Source organism: Mustela putorius, unplaced genomic scaffold (genome assembly GCF_011764305.1).
Source record: "Mustela putorius furo isolate JIRA1106 unplaced genomic scaffold, ASM1176430v1.1 tig00003845_pilon_pilon_pilon, whole genome shotgun sequence".
Lineage (NCBI taxonomy): Eukaryota > Metazoa > Chordata > Mammalia > Carnivora > Mustelidae > Mustela > Mustela putorius.
In genome coordinates this window covers 52,604,716-52,623,958 of record NW_025421998.1, presented here as the reverse complement: position 1 = coordinate 52,623,958, position 19,243 = coordinate 52,604,716, and the positions used below count along the sequence as shown (strand labels likewise).

Sequence of the window (19,243 nt, the reverse complement as noted above, 5' to 3'; positions counted from 1 at the left end):
GAAAAATATGGATCTTTAAAGCTAGAGGAGGGCAACCACTGGAAAGAGGAGAGATTTTACTTCTTCTGCCTACCCATAAAAGCTAAGTCTAGACATTCATAATTATACCAATTAATTGGCCATTTTGACTAAATTATGTAAATGGTCTATATACACTTCTCAAAGTACATAACTGCCAATGCTATTTTCACTTTGGTTAAGTCTACACTAGCTAGCAAAACAAAGTGGATAATTAAGACAATTATTCTGATAATTTAGATCAAACATTAATTAAGGTAAAAGCAGATTAATTTTTCTGGGGGGGAGGCTTGGATTGGAATATAAATGTTCCTTTTGTGTTCCATAAGCATGTCAAAAAGCTTTTCTGTTTTTTTTAATTGTTTTTGAAATCTGATTTCAAAACATTTAGTATATGTTGTTCCTACAGCAATTACTTAAGCAGAATCTCAGGTTCTTAAATTCCCAAGGTGCCTAGGTAATAGAATAGTATTTTAGAATTGTTTATACCAGAATTGGCTTAACTCTTATTTTCTAAGTTCATAGACTAGACTGACAAAATTTATTCCTCTCAATTCACAAATAAAGTCATTAGAATGTATTCTTTCTTTTAGATTTTTTAAGTAGAATGTATTCTTTATATTGGCATTACAGTTAGGTAAAATGCCCTTTTACCAGAAGTGTGCTGAACCATCTAGAAGTACAATGATGTTCATAATTTACTTTAAATGGAAAAAAAATTACTTTAAATGGGTGGGACAGAAAATATATGCAGGTGCATGAATAAACAAACAAGCAAACAATTAATTATGTATCCTATAGCTATAGCTACTTATCTATTCAGAGGTAGTATGTCAATATCTACCTACCTAAAGATACAGAGAGAGAGAGAACATTTAAGCAATTGTCACAGAATGCTAACAAAGTTAGTCTAAATGAAAGGAATATGGGTGTTCACTGAAATTAAATGTTTCATTTACTATTATTTCAACTTTTCTGTAGGTTTGAAATTTTTCAAAATAAAAAGTTGGGGGAAATATACATTTTAAGCTTCACATGAAATAACTAATAAATATTCAATACCCGTCAAACCCCCATGAATATGATACCCCTGAGATTGAAAATTCTACAGTACCTCATTTCTTCTTAAAACCATACTGTGAAATCCATACTAAAGATGCTTTCCAATAGGCCTTAAGTGAGCACTTTAAAATATTCCCAAGGTTTCCCATGCAGGGTATAGTTAAAGAGCATTCCACTTGAGATCCTTGCCTGAAAGGCCCTATAGAATTGCAAAGTATCATTATTAAGCAAATGTTCCTGGGCCCTTGGGTGGTTCACTTAAAACACATTTCACTGTATTGAATATTCAATGCCAAAAGCACACTGTTCAGTGTTAAGATTTGCAATTTAAACTCAGTTGGGAGAAGTAAAAGGTTCTTGTAATTTGCCTATACTGTATTGCATTGATGTAGTAGCTTTCATTGATAATTAAGTTCCAAAAATATGAGTTAGGTTGTGTGAACAATGGAGGAAAGCTAACCTTTCTATTATAGCCTCAGCTCTTGACTTCTTGTATTTAAGATTACAGATGCTCCATTAAATCGATTTTGTGTTTAATCTCCTCTTGAAAAACAGCGAATACAAGTCCCCAACTTTCTTCCCTTTGAGCAAACCCAAGTATTTGACAGTGAAAACTACAAGGCTCAAACCAGATGATTAACACCGCCCACTGAGGATAAGAAAACTTTAGCGTGCTTCTTTTGGGGTAGTTTTCCTCAACTAACTCTCACTGGTTCCGAATATCAAAATATATTTCACACTAGATTTTCAAATAATTTTTTGGAGAAATCAGATTTGAGATGGAAGGGTGTGCGTTTAAAGTGATCCTACCGATCATGTTCCCTTTAAATCCATAGATATGTTTTAAAACATCAGAGAATTTTTCAACTGTAATGTGGCTTTAAAAAAAGTTTCCATCAAGTCTCTGCTTGTCATCCAGTTCTTTTGCCTGTTTTTTTTTTTTTTTTTAAATCTGGGTCCTTTAGTAAAATATAGAACACTAAAAATATGCAGAACAAAGGACAGAACAAAAAAAATTAAAAACTAATAAAGAAGAAAAGGCAGGCGATTGTCATTACATCAGAAGAAAATTACTTGATTCCCTTTTGAATATGTGCTGGAGCGTTGAGACCCATCTCCTTGGTCCCCGATCTGAATGAGGGGAAATGGTCAGCTGAGCTGTGACTTTCTCTGGTCCTCGTCTAAGCAGCGTCACTTTCTCAAGCGCCACTGGCACTGGGATTACACTCCAGCATTTAGAGCTTCAGCATTTAGAGCTTCAGGCAACAAAGTGTACTCCACACTCAGTATCGAGCTTACCTTTAAAAGGGGTGAAACCACCTTGGCAATGAGAGCCCGAGCAGTGTGTTTGGGATCTTTGTGGGAGATCTTCTCCCCACGTGTATAGAAAGGGAGTGGTGAGGCAGGAATTGTGTAGCAGTGATTCTCTACAGTGGTACCGGGATCAGCGGCTTCAGCATCACGTGGGAACTAGTTGGAAATGCAAATGATCAGTTCCTGCTCCCCGACTTCCTTAAGCACAAACTCTGGAGATGGGGCCCAACATAAGCGTTTTAACCAGCCCTTTGGGTGATTCTAATATGATTCTCTGACAGAAACAAGAATATAAATTTTTCAGAAGAGCTTTCAAGTCCAGTCCAGTCCCGTTAAGACCCGAAGGGGAAAACAGCAGAACAGGATATTCAACTATTACCCGGGTCGGGTGGGTCCCAGGCCGCCTGACCTGTCCGCGACCCCCTCCAGTACACACGTCCCCCGCGGCCGCAGCGGGGGGCCGCCCCCACCCCGTGCCCGCCTCCCTCCGCCCCCCGGCTGCGCCGGCCGCCCAGCAAGTGTCAGGTCGGGGGCCGGGGGCGCGGCGGGCCCCTCCCGCAGCCGCGCGTGCCGGCCGCAGCCCCCTCCCGCCCGGACTGCCCCTTTGTCCGCCCCGAGGGCGGCACCTTCCCGCCCGCGGGGTGTGCGAACCCTCGGGGGGTGGGAGAGGAGGAGGGACAGGGGAGGGAAGGAGGAGGAGCGGGGCGGGCTGCTGAGTGCAGGGGTGGGGAGCCGCCGTCGCACACCCGACTACCGACCCGGCCAGCCTTCGGAAAGGGGCTTTTGTGGCCCGGCCGGGAGTCCGCGCGAAACAACCGCCCCGAGGCGGGGTGGCGCCTCCCCCTTGGCGGGAGCCGCCGCGGCCCTCCCGGCCTAAGAGCCGCGGCAGCCCGCGGCGCCCGGACCCGCGGAGAGCCGAGCCGGTGGCGGCGCTCGGCGGGAGAGCGCGGCTAAGCGGAGGGGAGGGCCGGAGGGTGGGGCGGGGCGGGGCTGGGCCGGGCCGCGCGGGAGCCGAGCGCCCGCGCCTCCGCCTCCCGCGCCCGCGCCCGCCGCAGACCGGGGCCGCGCCGAGAGGCGGGGACGCGTGTGCTCCCCCCGACCCCCTCCCGCGGGCCGCCTGCGCCGGGGCCCGGAAGGTGCGAGGCGGCGTGGGCCTGCGCGCTGGGCCGGCGGCGGAGGGCGAGCGGGCCCTGCGTCGCCCGACGGTCGCGGGTGGGGGCGAGGGGAGGACCGGAGGAAGGGGAGGGAGTGGCGAGCCGGCAAGAAGGGGGAGTGCAAATATTGTGACTGCTGCGTCCGGAAACTATCTGCGGAGCTGTCGGAGATCTCCACTCCGGGCTCCCGGAAGCCTGCGTGGAAGCTCGACGGCCCCCCGTTTGGAAGGACTGTCCGACTGCGGCACAAGACCACGGGCGCTCGTTTCTTCCCGATCCTGCGACGGGTGGGGAAAGTCCACGACTCACCTTTTATTCTAGTTTTCCCAAGGACAGGGTATTAATTAAACTGACTTTTGGGAAGCTACGACTCCTGGGCGGTTGCCACCGTTGCAGGATGATGTGAGGCGGAAGCCTTTCTTCTCTGCCCCTACCCCACCCTGGGCTGTAGCCTCGAGTTTTTCGTTGCAAGTCTCCTTACCTGATCCCTTGGATAGCCGTAGCACAGAAAAGGGACACAATGTCAGTGGCAAACTTTACAGGGAAAAACACCCCGAATATGCGTGAAACCAAAAGCGGGAGAACCTCTCAAGTTGTCAGGACAATTAATCGCGGGAACGGACAGATCTTCGCGGCTTCTCGTGTCCACTGAGATCTCAGCGAGCCAATCCCGTTTGGGACACTCGGTCTGCAAGGTTCTCCTTTCCAAATGAGTTATGGACTGGGACACACCAGGCCCTTTAATTTCCTCCCGCAGACTTGTAAACCTACAACTTTCCCACCTATTTCTAACCGTTTTGGAATTTCTGTTAAGTCTTAGGTAACTGAAGGAGAGGAAATTCGAATCACCCAAGCTTAAGTTAAGAAAAAAAGTAGACTTAGTTCGTAAATCAACAGTAAAATCACCTAATAAAACTGGTTGTGATACCTAAGGCTTGTTTTGAAATTTTAAATACCATATATTAATTGGCCAATTTTCAGTTAAATCTGCTAAGATCTATTAAAACACAGATTGAGCAAAACACTCTTTACTGCCCCAATACCAGTCAATCAATAAAATCAATAGTGCAGGTGTCTTTTAGCAACAACAAACAATACTTGTTTTGGTTTTACTTTGGCTCTTATTAGTTTGCTACACACCTCTTCTTAGAGTCCCATTTGGTAAGTATGCCAAAATTGCAGAAATCATTTTTTACGTACTTTTGCTCTCTAAACTTATAGAGCTTCTTGAACCAAAGCAGAAAAAGGTTGGAAGTGGGTTCATTAGTCCTTCTAACAGTTTTATCCAGAAAGCTTCAAATAAACTGATCTTGGACAGTGCTAGTCAAATCATCAAGGTTTGCAACAACTTTTTTTTTTTTTTTTTTTTAGCTTCAAGGGGTGTATGGGAAGTGGGGAGATTATGCCTAAATTAGAATAGGTGTAATCTAGCAAACTACTTGAAGCACCATCTACAGAAAAATGAGAACTTTCTGTTGTTAGTAGTTGCTTTTTGAAGGTAATGGGCATTTCACTTCAAGGCGGCAAATGCTGAGTGTAGATTCCAAAGTCTTGGGGTTTGGTTCTTCCAATGTTTGCTTTCTTCTATGTTGATTGAAGACCAATGTGTATGCCTTTATGAAACAGCACCAGAAAATGTTTTTATAACAATTACAGACATAACAATAATGAGTTCAGCTTATTTCTTTTATCTTAAGAAACGGTGCAAAAAAATAGGAAGAAATGCTGAAGTAAAGACAGAGGAGAGGGAAAGAAGGGACTATCTCTGGGGGCTAGTGCAGGTTCAGTGCAGACACTTCAAGGGGAAAGAGTTTGATCTCTTCTCACTCTTTCAGTCTTGAAGTCTTGGCCCTTGTTTTGAATTAAAATGTGACACCCTTCTTTGGTGGCCAGCAAGGTCCTTGTTATTTAAGATGGAGAATCATCAAGGCGAGGTGGGGAGGAGTGGTGCTATGTGTTCGGAAGAAATGGAACTTGCGAAAGCGTTCAGTAAGTTGGAATTTTCGGGTGAGAGGACTGAGGAAATGTGCATTCTCCTATCTGAGCAGCCTTTATTATTTTCCAGAATCCATAAGCAAGAATAAAGATTTTATTTCCTTTCAAAAATTAACCTCTGCTGAGTACCGGAGTCCATTCTTGTCAAGCCTTAAAAACGAGTTCCCTGTTTCATCGAGATGGGATTTTCTGTCAGGAACTGGGAGTCTTCACGCTGGGTAAGGTAGATGTCCTTGAACCCAGTGATTAGTACATCATGTCATGAATTTCCTGGAGGTGATGTAGATATTTTATGTCTAACACACTCTGAAGTGGGGGCAGAATCTGGTAATGGGTCGCCCCTGTATGCATGTTTATTCCCTGTTCCCTAGCCAGGCCACCCTGAGCTGCGGTGGAAAGAGGCTAGCTGGCGCCCATTTAATAGGAGAGAAGGACTGCATAGACATGACACCACGAAGGGCACTAATCCAATCTGTAGCTTGGGTTGGTGAAATTAATCACTGCCGTTCCATCTAGAACTCTCCAGTCATCAGTAAAATCGTCTCTGTCTTCGCAGATGGAGGAAACTGGGCGTGAACGGCGGGTCGGGCCAAGACCACTGCGAAGTCCTGCAAAACTCACTGAAATCAGGCGTGAAAGATGCTCAAAAATGACCTGACACAAAGATTTTGATGTGTAGGGATGAGCGGGTTGTGCGGATGTGAGGGGGCTAACCCCAATCTACTAGGGCTGCGGGGGCAGTATTCAACCTAGGGATTGTGCTGGACCAGGCAAATGCCGGATTCACACGACGCCCCTTTGCTGTAACCAATAGAGACGTCCAGTTCGATTACCACGGAAACTCTCCGGGCTAATTCAACTTGACCCAAAAGTGTGACCCATCTCGTTTACTACGGTAAAGGCGGGGGTGGGGGGGGCCACGTGACTCCTTTCACTTTGGCGGCACCTGAGAACGTGGAGCTGTGAGCAAGAGTGTGGGTGGGTGGGTGGATGGGTGTCGGAGCACATATTCGATTTCCAAACATCTTTTGAAGCTGTCTTCTTATTTGTAATTTACAAACCCAGTAAATTTCGAAGAGCCTGATAGTGTTATCAGACCTAAATGCACTGTCAGCTTTCCTCCAGAATTAGGTTTTCACTTTATTCTTAAAATCCTTTGCTAAGAAATGTGTGGACTCACTATCTGAATCCTCCTATAAGAAAGACTCATGAAGAGAAATGAGTTAAATATAATACATATATACATAAATATAATTGAGGTAGATTTGTTAATAAAGTTGAAGCACACAAAAATACCCCAATATATCGTGCAGCCTCATTCAGGAAAACATATCGTTCATAACCCCACAAGAATTCTTTACCCTAGTGTCCTCAAAGAGGCTTCAGATATCGTCACTTCTTAAGAAAAAAAAAAAAAAAAAGTTAGCAAAAGCCTGCACCCAAGTTTTGGGTGGGATTCAATATTCTAAGCAAAATATGCTCAACAGATGATAGTAGAGATGAAGCCAGAAAACAACTCCAGCTATTTAAACTGCCAAATGAGACATAAAGCTGCATTGTAAAAATCATCTGGAAAACAGGTTTTCCCATTGAAGTCGCTATGTGTTAATTACTGTGAGCTGGAAGGCTGGAGATCGAATGCCTGGAAGCCGACTTTCACCCCGCATACGTAAACGGAAAAAGTGCTGAACCGCAGCCAGAGGGCTCCTGCTCGGACTCATTGCCATGCATGCCTAGACATTAATATGTGTTCATGGAGGGCTCGTACAGTACGAGGTGTTATTTCCTTATAAAGAAACACCAGGTCTCGCTTTCCATTCTTCTTACAAAATTATTCGCATTATTTATGCTACATTGAGCGATCTAATTTCTTCGTGATAGTCAGCTAATTGCTCTGGCAGGTAATTAGAAGCGGTTTACAACGCAAAGGGCTTTTGCATTGCCCCTTGGATTATTAAGTTGCGCTGTAAATTATACCATATTTGCTAGGGAAAAATTCTTTTGAGCAAGTTCTCTTCCTGCGATCCGAGATGAAATCGCCCCCCCCCATACACACCCCTCCCTAGCCACCCCCACTGCCACCACACCCCCTGCTTTTCCTGGACTCAGAGTCGAATGATTCTAAAGCACGCGATTTTGTTCGTGTTCACTGGGCCGAAATAACGTGGCCATTATGGCCTGAAATGGGCCAGGTTTGAAGCGAGCTTCCTCCGCGCCTGCAATATCCAGCAGGCATGTGGGAAAAGAACGGCTTAAATGGGGACATCTGTTCAGTGCTGCTCATCTTACTCTTACAGCCAGGTCAGGTTAAGAGAATAACCTGTTCGCCACCTTTTTTCTTGTTAATAAGACTATTAGAAAAAAAGCGAGCACACACACACAAACAACACTAATTGAGCTGCCATATAAGCAAAGAATCAGACACACAAAGGTAGCAGCGGAGTTACAAGAGGAACTGTAAAAAATAACCATTGGGCTATTTCAGGGGAAATCTACAAGACTTCTGTCAGAAAAAGAAAAGAGAAGAAAATCAGAATGTGTGAGTTCAGAAATGCTCTCTACAGAAAAATGGGTTTACTTAAGAGATTTTAAGAATTCAACAAAGAATAGCTTGTTTTCATGTTTTGATTTTAATAAAATTGACCTGAAGGTAAACCCTAGAGGATCCCCCCCCCCTTTTTTCCCCCCTTATGCCTTCAAGTACTCTGAGGATCCACACTTTTTTGTTGATGGTGTTATTTGGGTCTGTGTTATCTCTGAAGGTCTGTTGACAAACCCCAAGTGGGAGTATCCTAGTTTATCCCACAATTTTATAAAAACTAACTATATCGCCTTTCATAAATATCACCCAATTGTAAACCTTGTACAATGGTTTGAACACATGTGTGGTTAAACCCAGAGACCAGAGCAGCTCCTAGATTATTTGTAATTAAGCACAATTCCCAAAGTAACATTTATCTTCCCGAAACTACGATTGCAATTGTCAACCGTCTGGAGGAGACCACGAGGTAATCTGGGAGCATTACCTCCTCTAGTAACAGAACAGAATGAAAAGAAATCAATAATGTTAAGGATAAGAATTTAGTAGTTTTTAACTCTGCATGTTAGCTGTGAGAAAGTGATATATAATACCAAAAGAAAAAATAGCTGAAACAAATCCATTCCAGGAAAGAATCAAGGATGAACTTGTCTGACTGTCTAAGCCTCTCTTCCTTGCCTCACACAACAAAAATACACAGACACACATGCACACGCGCACACACACACCCCATTCACCTGAAATGAGCAAACTCTTTCCCCCATGTGTGTATCCTTCATTTACATGATGAAGGAGAAATAGGAAGTGCTGTAGAATTAATTATCAATTTCATCTGTGGGCTGGCAGAGAGATGACTATGAAATATACCTTAGAGTACACGCCTGCCTGTAAAACTAGCACACAATCATATCAACATACTATGAGAATGTGAACATTATGCATGTAGACAACAAATAAGGAAATAAGATTTCTTATTCCCTTAATACAGGAAGAAATGCCTATTTTTGGTGAATATCTTCATCTTTTCCTACCAATGAACTTACTTACATATTCATATGATTGATACATGGGAAAAGTCCTCCTTGTCTTCTGAGTATATGCAATTTGAACGCCCTAGCTAAAGTGAAGCAAAGTATGTAATATCCTAAGTTAGATGAGTAAACCTTTTCATTAAATCATTGCTAGTTGTTTTGAAGTGGCAGAGAAGAAAAAAAATTATTAAGCGGTGTGACACAAAAGAAAAATACCGAATCAATTAAGAAAAAAAATATGGAATTTTTCTCAAGTGGTCCCATTTATTCAAAAAGAGTCCCCAAGGCAACGCTTTGCTTCCACCAGGAGACCCGATGCAAGAAGAGGAAGAGTTACTGCTGCTTCACTGGGGTCAACAAATACATCCAATTAAGCAGTACCAGGAAAGTAAGGACTCGGCTGTAAATGTGGCCGGACAGTTTGAAACCGAATAACCTCACTAATAGGGGCTATTGTTCAGCGTGGAAGTTCCCATTTTCCAATCAGGAAAATACAGCCCTCTCTGGGCTCTGGACGACTGATTCCTTCCCACCTACGGTTCAACAATCTGCCACCAGCGAGGGGTTTTTATTACCTCCCTTCCCAGGAAATGTTAGGCAACTTCCTAGTAAAGGCCGCCCCAAAGCAGGAGTGGACAGCAAAAGGGCACCCCTCAGGAATCCACAGGTTCATGCCTGGCCAGGTTTTCTGTTCAGCAGGGAAGTAACTTTGACCTGAAAGCTCCCGACCACAAGATAGCCCCCCAACCTGGCCCAGCCCGCTCCTCCCTGCGGCCGGCGGCGGCGCTGGGCTGCCTCTCCATCCCTCTTCACGCTTTATTTAGTAGCCAGCACGTCCGCTCAAGGTCCCCTCACAGTGGCCAGGGATTGGGGGCTGTCTTCTCATTTCGGGAGAAGCGCCTGCAAGGCACTCGAGGCCGGCTCCGCGTTCACTCGGTCCGCCGTGGGCGCCGGCCGATCAGCTCCCAGAGCTTGCGCGTCCCTGCCAGCGCTCCGGAAACCGAGATGCGAAGAGCCCGGTTTAAACGTACCCAGCAGAGGTACGCGCCTATGTGCAGTAGTTCATCTGAATTCTTTTTTCTTTTTCTTTTCTTTCAGGCTTTTTTCAGTGCTGTTCATACACCGGACCACACTTTGTCCAAAAGCCGTATTTGGTGTAGATGTGTTGCCGGACACTTGAAAGCCTGGATAACTTTGATGTTTTCTGCTATAAATCCCTAATTGTACTTAATGGTTACAAATGGTTTTATTTACTTGTCGTTGTATCTACACATTTTAATCTACTTAACCAAACAGCGGAGGCATATTTCACTCCCCACTCCCTGAAAAGGAAAAACAAGGATCGAGGCCTCTAATTTGCTTTTAGGACCTTTTATTTCTTTGACTGTGAAAGCGTAAGGGCTCCAAATCGCAGCATTGATTAGTCTTCAAACCCGCCTGCAAAAAAAACCCCCGTTTTTCACTCCATCTAAGGAGATGTTGATGTATATTGTAGCTGCAAGGTCTTAGATATACTTGAGCAAGTTGTTCCCAGGATGTAAATTAGGTCCCAAAAGCTGTTGTCCAAATCGAAGAAACAGAGAAATTAATCTGGGAGACTATCCATCATCACCGGTAATAAAGAGAGCGACATGGATGAGACAGATGATATGATTAAGGGGCTGTGGTCGTTTTAATTAACTTTTTGCTGTCCTGTAATGATCAAACTGGTCACCAGACCCGGTCAATAAGCATGTTAATATCAAACAAATAAAACCAGGGATGATTAAAAACCTCCTGGTTTATTAAATTTGAAATTCAAATGAAATTTATGCTGCAGATGCATACAGAATGCTAATAGATTTTAGCTTTATTGAAAGTGGATCCCACAGGTTTGCAAGAAACAGCAGATTATCCGTCTACTTCTCTCCTTGCCAGCATGTTCAACTCAATATGGGGTGGGGGAAACTTTTAATGTTAGAAAGTCTGCACTTTCTTTCTTCCTCCTTCTCTTCAAAACCTCTATATTGTCATAGTACAATACTTGAGTAATGATCAATATAACAAAAGGTAAACTGAAATGTATGCTTTATGAAATGCTTGGCTGGACAGGTTGTATCTACAATGGGTTACAGATGTTTCTTCCTGTGGGGGATTCAAAAATGATTGAGTCACTTCTCCAAAGTGGAGAAAGAACTGCCATTAAGATCAGTTTCATTGAAACCAGAAGCAAGATTGTTGCTGTTTTAATTTTTGATCAGTTATGGAATTTTTTAGTTTTCCTTTTTAGTTCTGTTGTCCTGTGCCTTATGACAAAAACTAACCACTTATTTTGGGGAGGGGAAGTGGAGCGGGCACGGTATAAGGGAAAGAAATGTCCCTTGACCAATACTAATGTGAAATAAACACTTAACCTATTTCAATGGGCTAAGTGGAATATATATGTATGTATATATGTGTGTATCTCCCTCTATATCTCTGTATATTTACTAATGAAGAAAGATGCACATACAAACCTTTGTGAAAACCCTCAAATGCTGCAAAACCTTATAGATATTGAGGAATCAAGAATGTTTATTAAATCCACACCCATCTTATCACCCATTGTCATAGGAAGAATTACGTATTATTCCAAAGTGAATTTATCCAAATAAAAAATCTTAGAAGTAGGGAGCTCAAGGCTGTTATCACATGACGTGGAGTTTTTTTCTGATTCCAGCATTTTTTGAGGAAACAGTGGTTAATGCTTCTATTTATTCTGAGTCAGCATTTAACTTTTTTACTAGTCTTACCTCACTTCCTTCTAGGAGATAGGAGGATAAAAAGATAAAAATAAATAAGGGAGTCTTCTTTCGAAGCTTTTTTTTTTTCCTCTACCTTTGAGAGTGATGGTATTGATTAGAATTAAACCCCAAATTTGAACAACTATGGATTAGGTCCTTAAAATGAATATCATTATAGAAAGAGACCAAAGCAATGAAGTTAATTCTCTTTTATTTGTTAAACGGAGTTCCCTCCTTCCCCCACCCCTTCCTCCTTCTGGGCTGGCCTGTCACGCCTTCTCAACACGCTAAAATCATTCAGAGTGGCTTGCAGGGAGAAACACGACATTTATGGTAAACGTCAGCCTTCAGAGAAAGAAAGCAGTTCATTAATTTACTTCACACTTACTTCAAAGTATGAGAATGTACCTTACCTTCTTAATCAATAGATATGATGTACAGTCAATATCCCAACACTGTTAAAAATGGGTCAGAAACACACTCTCACACCACAAACATCAGCCTCAACTCTGCTAAGTGAAACTTACACAAATGATACAACCTGACTTTGGAGTTTAGTAAACCCAAGGAGGATTTTTCCGTTTTTTTTTTTTAAACATTTCTAGAAGCTCTTGATGCACTTGAGTAGGGTTAAAAAACAATAACATGAAAATGTTTCCCCAGTTTAAAAAAAAAAAGAAAAATAAAAAGAAGACACTTTCGGCAGCTAATAATATTTTAATCAATTTTGCATTAAAAATAGATTTCTGAGAGCATTGGTAACTGCTTAAAACTATGAATTACTTTTTAAAAAACCACGAAATATTCAATGGTGATGGAAAGGCTGTGGACTTTTTTTGCTACACTGGTATGGTATTTATACTGTGGTTTAAGATCTTCCCTTGTGAGAACAGTAAAATTGTAATGACATTTCTGAAGGCAACTAATAACACAAATGGGAAGCAAGTTCTAAAATCCACCAAATTTGAGCTAAGTCTATCTATCAGCATGCACACATACTCATTGCTATCTGGCCCAAACGCCATTAGATGGATGCCTCCATACATGTGGTCCAAGATTTCTCAAAGGGCTCTCTATTCTCTGATCCATAAAACTCACAGATTTCAGTCAAAATTTCTTGTGTTTTTTTTTTTTCAGAAAGTGTCAGTGAAGTTTCCTGTGAAAAATTTTAAATTCCATAAAGCGTTCCTCATTTTTTCACCCAGAGAATGAAACAATGCTCTCTCACCCCCATCTCTATCTAATCCTTTTGTATTGAAATGTACTCAGCGTCGCGGGACAAACACGCCCGTCCCCTAGAGTGAGACTTGTACTTCCAAAGCGGAATCCCACCTCGGGAGCGAAAGGGGGGAAAAAATAAAGCCACCGAAGCAAAGTAACAACTCGTAGACGCAGGCGCACACACGCCCTAACTCACCCCTAAAAATACCCTTCAGCGGCCCGAAGTTTCTACCCTTCCGCTGTAGAGCTTCGAGAAAGTATAGGTAGGTATTAATACAATTCCCTTCAAAAATGTGGTGACAGTCCAAGGAGTTAAGAAAAACATCACTCAAGATTTTAGATACAAGGAACCAGAGGAAGTTGGCGACACAGACAGCGTTTGTATTTGTTTACTCAGCCTCACTCAACTTCGCAGTTTCACTCTTCAGATCGTCAGTTTCTCTCTGTGTAGGTGCACTTCACTGCACTGTTCCTATTCTCCACCCCAGCTTTGTTGCCCACGCGCACACACACACGCACACACACAAAGACACACACCACCCTCTTCTCTCTCACACAAACACATTCACACAGCCTTCTCCCTACTTCCTCTCCTGCGCTCACACGCATCCACCCTCCCTACTACACACACACACACACACACACACATTTCTCCCTCACACTCACACACCACCTCCCCTCACTCTTTACTGCCCTGTCCTCCTTCTCTCCCTAGGTTTGTCACTCATAGTTACACTACAGTACACTCACACCATTCCCCCAACACTTTACTGATCTGTCCCTGTACCCTCCTGTCACACATGGTTATATTGTCACCCGTAACACCCGCTCCCTTCTCTGCACAGTCTACCCTCCTCCCCCTCCGCCGCCGTGTCACTGCTACACTACCCCTTACGCCCGCCCCCGGTCTGCACTGTCTTCTTCTCAGCTTGGTCACACACGCACAGGGTTACATTGTTGCACACTCACACACCGCTTTGGAACACACGCGCAGTCCCTCGCGCCCCTCCCGCTACCGCCCCCCCCCCCCCAGCGGCGGCGGCTCGCGGCGGCGCCGATGACCTCACGGCGCGCGCGCGGCGCGGCCCGGCGAGGCCGCAGATTGGCTGGCCGCGCCTCCGCGGCACTTCAAAGCCGGAGAGGGAGCTACAATTGTGGTGGAATGGGCGGAACTGATCATTGTATTGCACACCTCTAAAAAAAACACTGCCTCTGATTTATCAATATAAAAAAGATCCTCTGAGAGGAGGAGGGCACTTTTGTGTGATGGCAACTTCACTTCTAGGGGTGAGTCTCAGGATTTTCTCTTGCTGGTTTAATTAGTTTCCTTTTATTGCCGATCGGAGGGGGTTAAAGTCGCCCCGGCCAGGCCACGGGCTATCAGTCTCTATTGAGAGCGTTTTTTTTTTCCTCCCCCCTTTAAATACAAGTGAGTTTGGAGAAAAGAAAGAGGGGGAGAGGGGGGCAGAGTCACTTTTTTTCAGCGCAGGAAAAGGTTCGAAGGGCATTTAGACAAGCCACCTCGCAGCGCCCGGCCGCTCCCTGCCCGGGAGACGTGCGCCCAGTCCATTTTATATGCGACGATTTCGGGGGTAAAGAGTCCTCTCTTTTTCCTCCTGAGCAAACTGCAGATTTTCCCTCTTCCCCTTAAAAATACCGCAGCCCGTCTTGTCTTGCAGGTACGTTGAACCGTCTCTCTCTCTTTTTACTACTGTAGACTTTTTTTTTCCCCCTTAAGAAAATAAAAAGAAACCAGGAAGAGCGAGCGAGCTCTCTAGTTTGACCTCTTTTGGCCTGGGAGAAACAACCCAGCATGGGTTTCTGGGGACCGGAACAGGATTTTCAAAGCTCTCTCTGGATTACAGGGGAAGCGCTCTTAAAAGCAATCCACTGGTCTTTCCCCAGACTTCTCGGCAAAGGAAACTTCCTTCCTCCCCAAACTGGACTTTTTGCTTGCTTGTTTGTTTCGAAGTGCCTGGGGCCTTGTGTGCACGGGAGTGTTGTTTTAGGTGAGAATACTTGTCAAACTCTTCTTTAGCATGGCGCTTTGCTCCCGAGTCAGACGCCGGCAGCCCAACTTGTCCCCTCCCGTAGAGTAGGAAGCAGCCGGGTGCCAGGGCTGTTGGGGGAGCCAGGTGAGTTGGTGGCGGCGTGCCGCAACGAGAGATGGGGTGCCGTGGGGCGTTTTGGAGGTTACCGGAGGACTGATGCACATTTCTTTCCTCCCTCCCCCACCGGCCTTTTGCCCACCTCCCCCTCCCCCACCCTTCTCCTCTCCTCCTTCCCGCAGGAAGAACCGAGGTTGGGATCCACTCCTCTGGCCATGCTTGCTGCTACCTGTAATAAGATCGGCAGCCCCAGCCCGTCTCCCTCCTCCCTCTCGGACAGCTCTTCTTCCTTCGGCAAAGGCTTTCACCCCTGGAAACGTTCCTCGTCCTCCTCCTCTGGCAGCTGCAACGTAGTGGGTTCCAGTCTCTCGAGCTTCGGCGTGTCGGGGGCCTCCAGGAACGGCGGTACGTCCTCTGCTGCGGCGGCGGCCGCGGCGGCCGCGGCGGCGGCGGCGGCCCTGGTGTCTGACTCGTTCAGCTGCGGCGGCTCGCCGGGCTCCAGCGCCTTCTCCCTAACCTCCAGCAGCGCCGCCGCGGCCGCTGCGGCCGCCGCGGCCGCCGCCTCCAGTTCGCCCTTTGCAAACGACTATTCGGTGTTCCAGGCCCCCGGTGTCTCAGGGGGTAGCGGCGGAGGGGGCGGCGGCGGCGGCGGCGGCTCCTCGGCGCACTCGCAGGACGGCTCCCACCAGCCCGTGTTCATTTCCAAGGTGCACACCTCGGTGGACGGGCTGCAGGGCATCTACCCGCGCGTGGGCATGGCGCACCCGTACGAGTCGTGGTTCAAGCCCTCGCACCCAGGACTGGGCGCCGCCGGCGACGTGGGCTCGGCCGGCGCGTCCAGCTGGTGGGACGTGGGCGCCGGCTGGATCGACGTGCAGAACCCCAATGGCGCGGCGGCGCTGCCCGGCTCGCTGCACCCTGCCGCCGGGGGGCTCCAGACCTCGCTGCACTCGCCGCTCGGAGGCTACAACTCGGATTACTCGGGCCTAAGCCACTCGGCCTTCAGCAGCGGCGCCTCCTCGCACCTGCTCAGCCCCGCCGGGCAGCACCTCATGGACGGCTTCAAGCCAGTGCTGCCGGGCTCCTACCCGGACTCGGCCCCGTCGCCGCTGGCCGGCGCTGGGGGCTCCATGCTGAGCGCTGGGCCGTCGGCGCCGCTGGGGGGCTCCCCGCGCTCCTCCGCACGCCGCTACTCCGGCCGCGCCACCTGCGACTGCCCCAACTGCCAGGAGGCGGAGCGGCTGGGCCCGGCTGGGGCCAGCCTGCGGCGCAAGGGCCTGCACAGCTGCCACATCCCGGGTTGCGGCAAGGTGTATGGCAAGACGTCGCACCTGAAGGCGCACCTGCGCTGGCACACGGGCGAGCGGCCCTTCGTGTGTAACTGGCTCTTCTGCGGCAAGCGCTTCACGCGCTCCGACGAGCTGCAGCGGCACCTGCGGACCCACACGGGCGAGAAGCGCTTCGCCTGTCCTGTCTGCAACAAACGCTTCATGCGCAGCGACCACCTCAGCAAGCACGTGAAGACGCACAGCGGCGGCGGCGGCGGCGGCTCGGCGGGCTCTGGTAGCGGCGGCAAGAAGGGCAGCGACACCGACAGCGAGCACAGTGCCGCGGGCAGCCCGCCCTGCCACTCCCCGGAGTTGCTGCAGCCCCCGGAGCCCGGGCATCGCAACGGCCTGGAGTGACGCGTATCCCGCCGCGGCCCTTCTCCTAGACCCCCTCCCATCCCGGTCCGCTTGGGTCCCGTCTGTCCGGGCCTCCGCTCCAGCCTCTTTCCACTGTCCATCCTGCTCGCACTTTGTCTCCTTCGGTCTCTCTCTCTCCCTTTTGACTCACTCTGTGACTTTACTTTGTAAAGGGGATATGGACGTGTAAGTAGCACCCATTGCTCTCCTGGGCCCTGGCTTTGTCATCTCACCAGGTAACACTCTAGGAGCCCCGTACAGCTGTAACCGGCGCCTTGCCGGGTCTTTATTTTCCGTCCTCTCCTCGTCCTCTCTCTGCCATCCCCAAGTTGTATCGTTTAGAGGGAAGCGGTCGCTGGAGGTAGAACCGGACGGATCTAGTGTCTGGGAGACGCGGGGCCTCGGCCGGAGCGGGAACGGCTCCGCTGAACTAGGTTGTGCTGCGCGGTGGGGAGGGGGAGGCAGGAGGCCGAGGCAGGAGGCCGGGCATCCCCGCTGGGGCAGCCTCCGGCGAGGTTGGAGAACCACAGTCTTGGCGGTCTCGGCTTCCGAGAGCCCTGCCTGGCCGCTGCGTGCCGCTGCCCTCCCTGTTCAGAGCGGTCGCAAATACGTGGGGGTGTCCACCTGGCGGCCCCGAGACCCGGAGTTTGTAGAGTTAGCTCTCCCAACGTCTGCTCTGCCTCTTTTCCTTTGTTCCATGAGGTGGAACCGATTCAAGTTTCAGCTAAGGGCAGTCCTGGTGAATCGCTGCAGCAGCCTTCTTTCATCTTTATAACATTTTCTTAAAAAATAAAAAACTAAAGAAAAAATACAGCATCCTTCTACTTGGTTCCCCTCTAGATAGTTTGTCCTCTAGCAGTGACCAAGTCTTTCTTTCGAAACTGCTAACGTTGATCCCAAAGTTATTTTGATTGCATTAACTTAACTTATGGGGTGGGGGTGGGGGTGAGGGTAGGTGTCTTTTTCTTATGCAAAAATGCCCCTTTCCGGTGAGACCAGATTAACTATCTCCGTGTTTGTCCTTTTCTACCTCGTTTTTCACCACTCCTGAGCATAATCTCCCAATCTTTTTTTGCTAGTCCAGCCACCGGTTTGTATTGTACCCATTACTGTAAATTCTTGGAATTCATTGAAGATTCTTAGGGTTAAACTTTTTTTTTTTTTGCGTGTGATTTAAACTTATAAACAAGTGAAGAAGCTATCGTTTATTTAAGACGAGGCTGTAGTTTAAATGCCAAAAGAGGGAAAATAGGAAAAAACAACTTTGTAAAATATATCAAAACCTAATGGTTTGTACAACTGGAGAATCCTTCTAGATTAGTTACCAATTAATTATAACTCCACCAGTGTATGGGTGTGAGGTGCAGCTGTCCAGGAGACGATTTTGTATAGTATTTTTCTTGTATATTACTTCCAGTAAATATTTGAAAATATATTGAAGTAAAGTTGATTTTTTTTCTTTTTTTGGTCACACAAAATACTAAGAGTTATTGTTGCAGTTCTGATGAGCTGCTGGTATTTTGAACTCACTTCTGGAGGTGCAGAGCCACAAACGCACTTTCGGGGCTTAGTTTTGCTCGAATATGAATTTAGATAGGTATCAAACTGTAACTAAGACAATATTTGATAAATGTGGGATGACATTTAATTTAATGGAGCATGTACTTCTTTGCATTTGCTGGCAGTTCAGGCATAGTTAAAGTGAGAGTTCTCCTATATTTCATAATAACTGGGTCTGCCAAAACCCATGTATTAAATAAATTGTCCAAGTGAAACTCAACTAACTTTGGCCTTTGTGTATTTCCTGAAGGTAATATTGTTAACTGTTAATAAACACTCCTGACACTACATTTAAATGTTTGCAGATTCTGCAAACTAATTGCTCATTGTAATGTTGAAATAATTTGGATATTTCACATTGAAATGAAAAGCCTTTCTCTGGAACATTTTAGACTTGCATTTTAAATGCATGAGATGTAATTGATTTATTTGTAATATTTTAAATGGTATTAATAAACTCAGATAAAAGACTAGGCCAGTTAATTTGTATTTTTTTTCCTTTTTAAACTATGGACATTTGCATTTTATCTTCAGTTAAATGTCTAATTTAAACAAAATATAACCCTGTTTTTTTGTGGTAATATTTAAATAACTGCCTTTAAGATATTACTTAGATGGAATGATCTATTTGGCAAAGCTGTGTTTCTCTATTTACCAAGATTAAGATTATAGTGTCTAAGAAATGTAATTAATTATTTACCAGTAGATTAGCTCAAAGCATCAGGATTTACTGACCTCTTAAAATTTGTACTAAGTCACCAAACAATTCAAAGAAATTTCCCTGTTCTGCTTCC

General features: G+C 46.2%; 1 protein-coding gene across 1 annotated transcript; it reads left to right on the top strand.

Moving 5' to 3' along the window:
* Positions 1-14,251: 14,251 nt before the first annotated feature.
* SP8 (Sp8 transcription factor) lies at positions 14,252-18,922 on the top strand. The gene is made up of 2 exons (XM_045062767.1): positions 14,252-14,383; positions 15,387-18,922. Exons 1-2 carry the CDS (start codon positions 14,363-14,365, stop codon positions 16,887-16,889), a joined length of 1,524 nt encoding a protein of 507 aa, XP_044918702.1. The 5' UTR covers positions 14,252-14,362; the 3' UTR covers positions 16,890-18,922.
* The last annotated feature ends 321 nt before the right edge of the window (positions 18,923-19,243 follow it).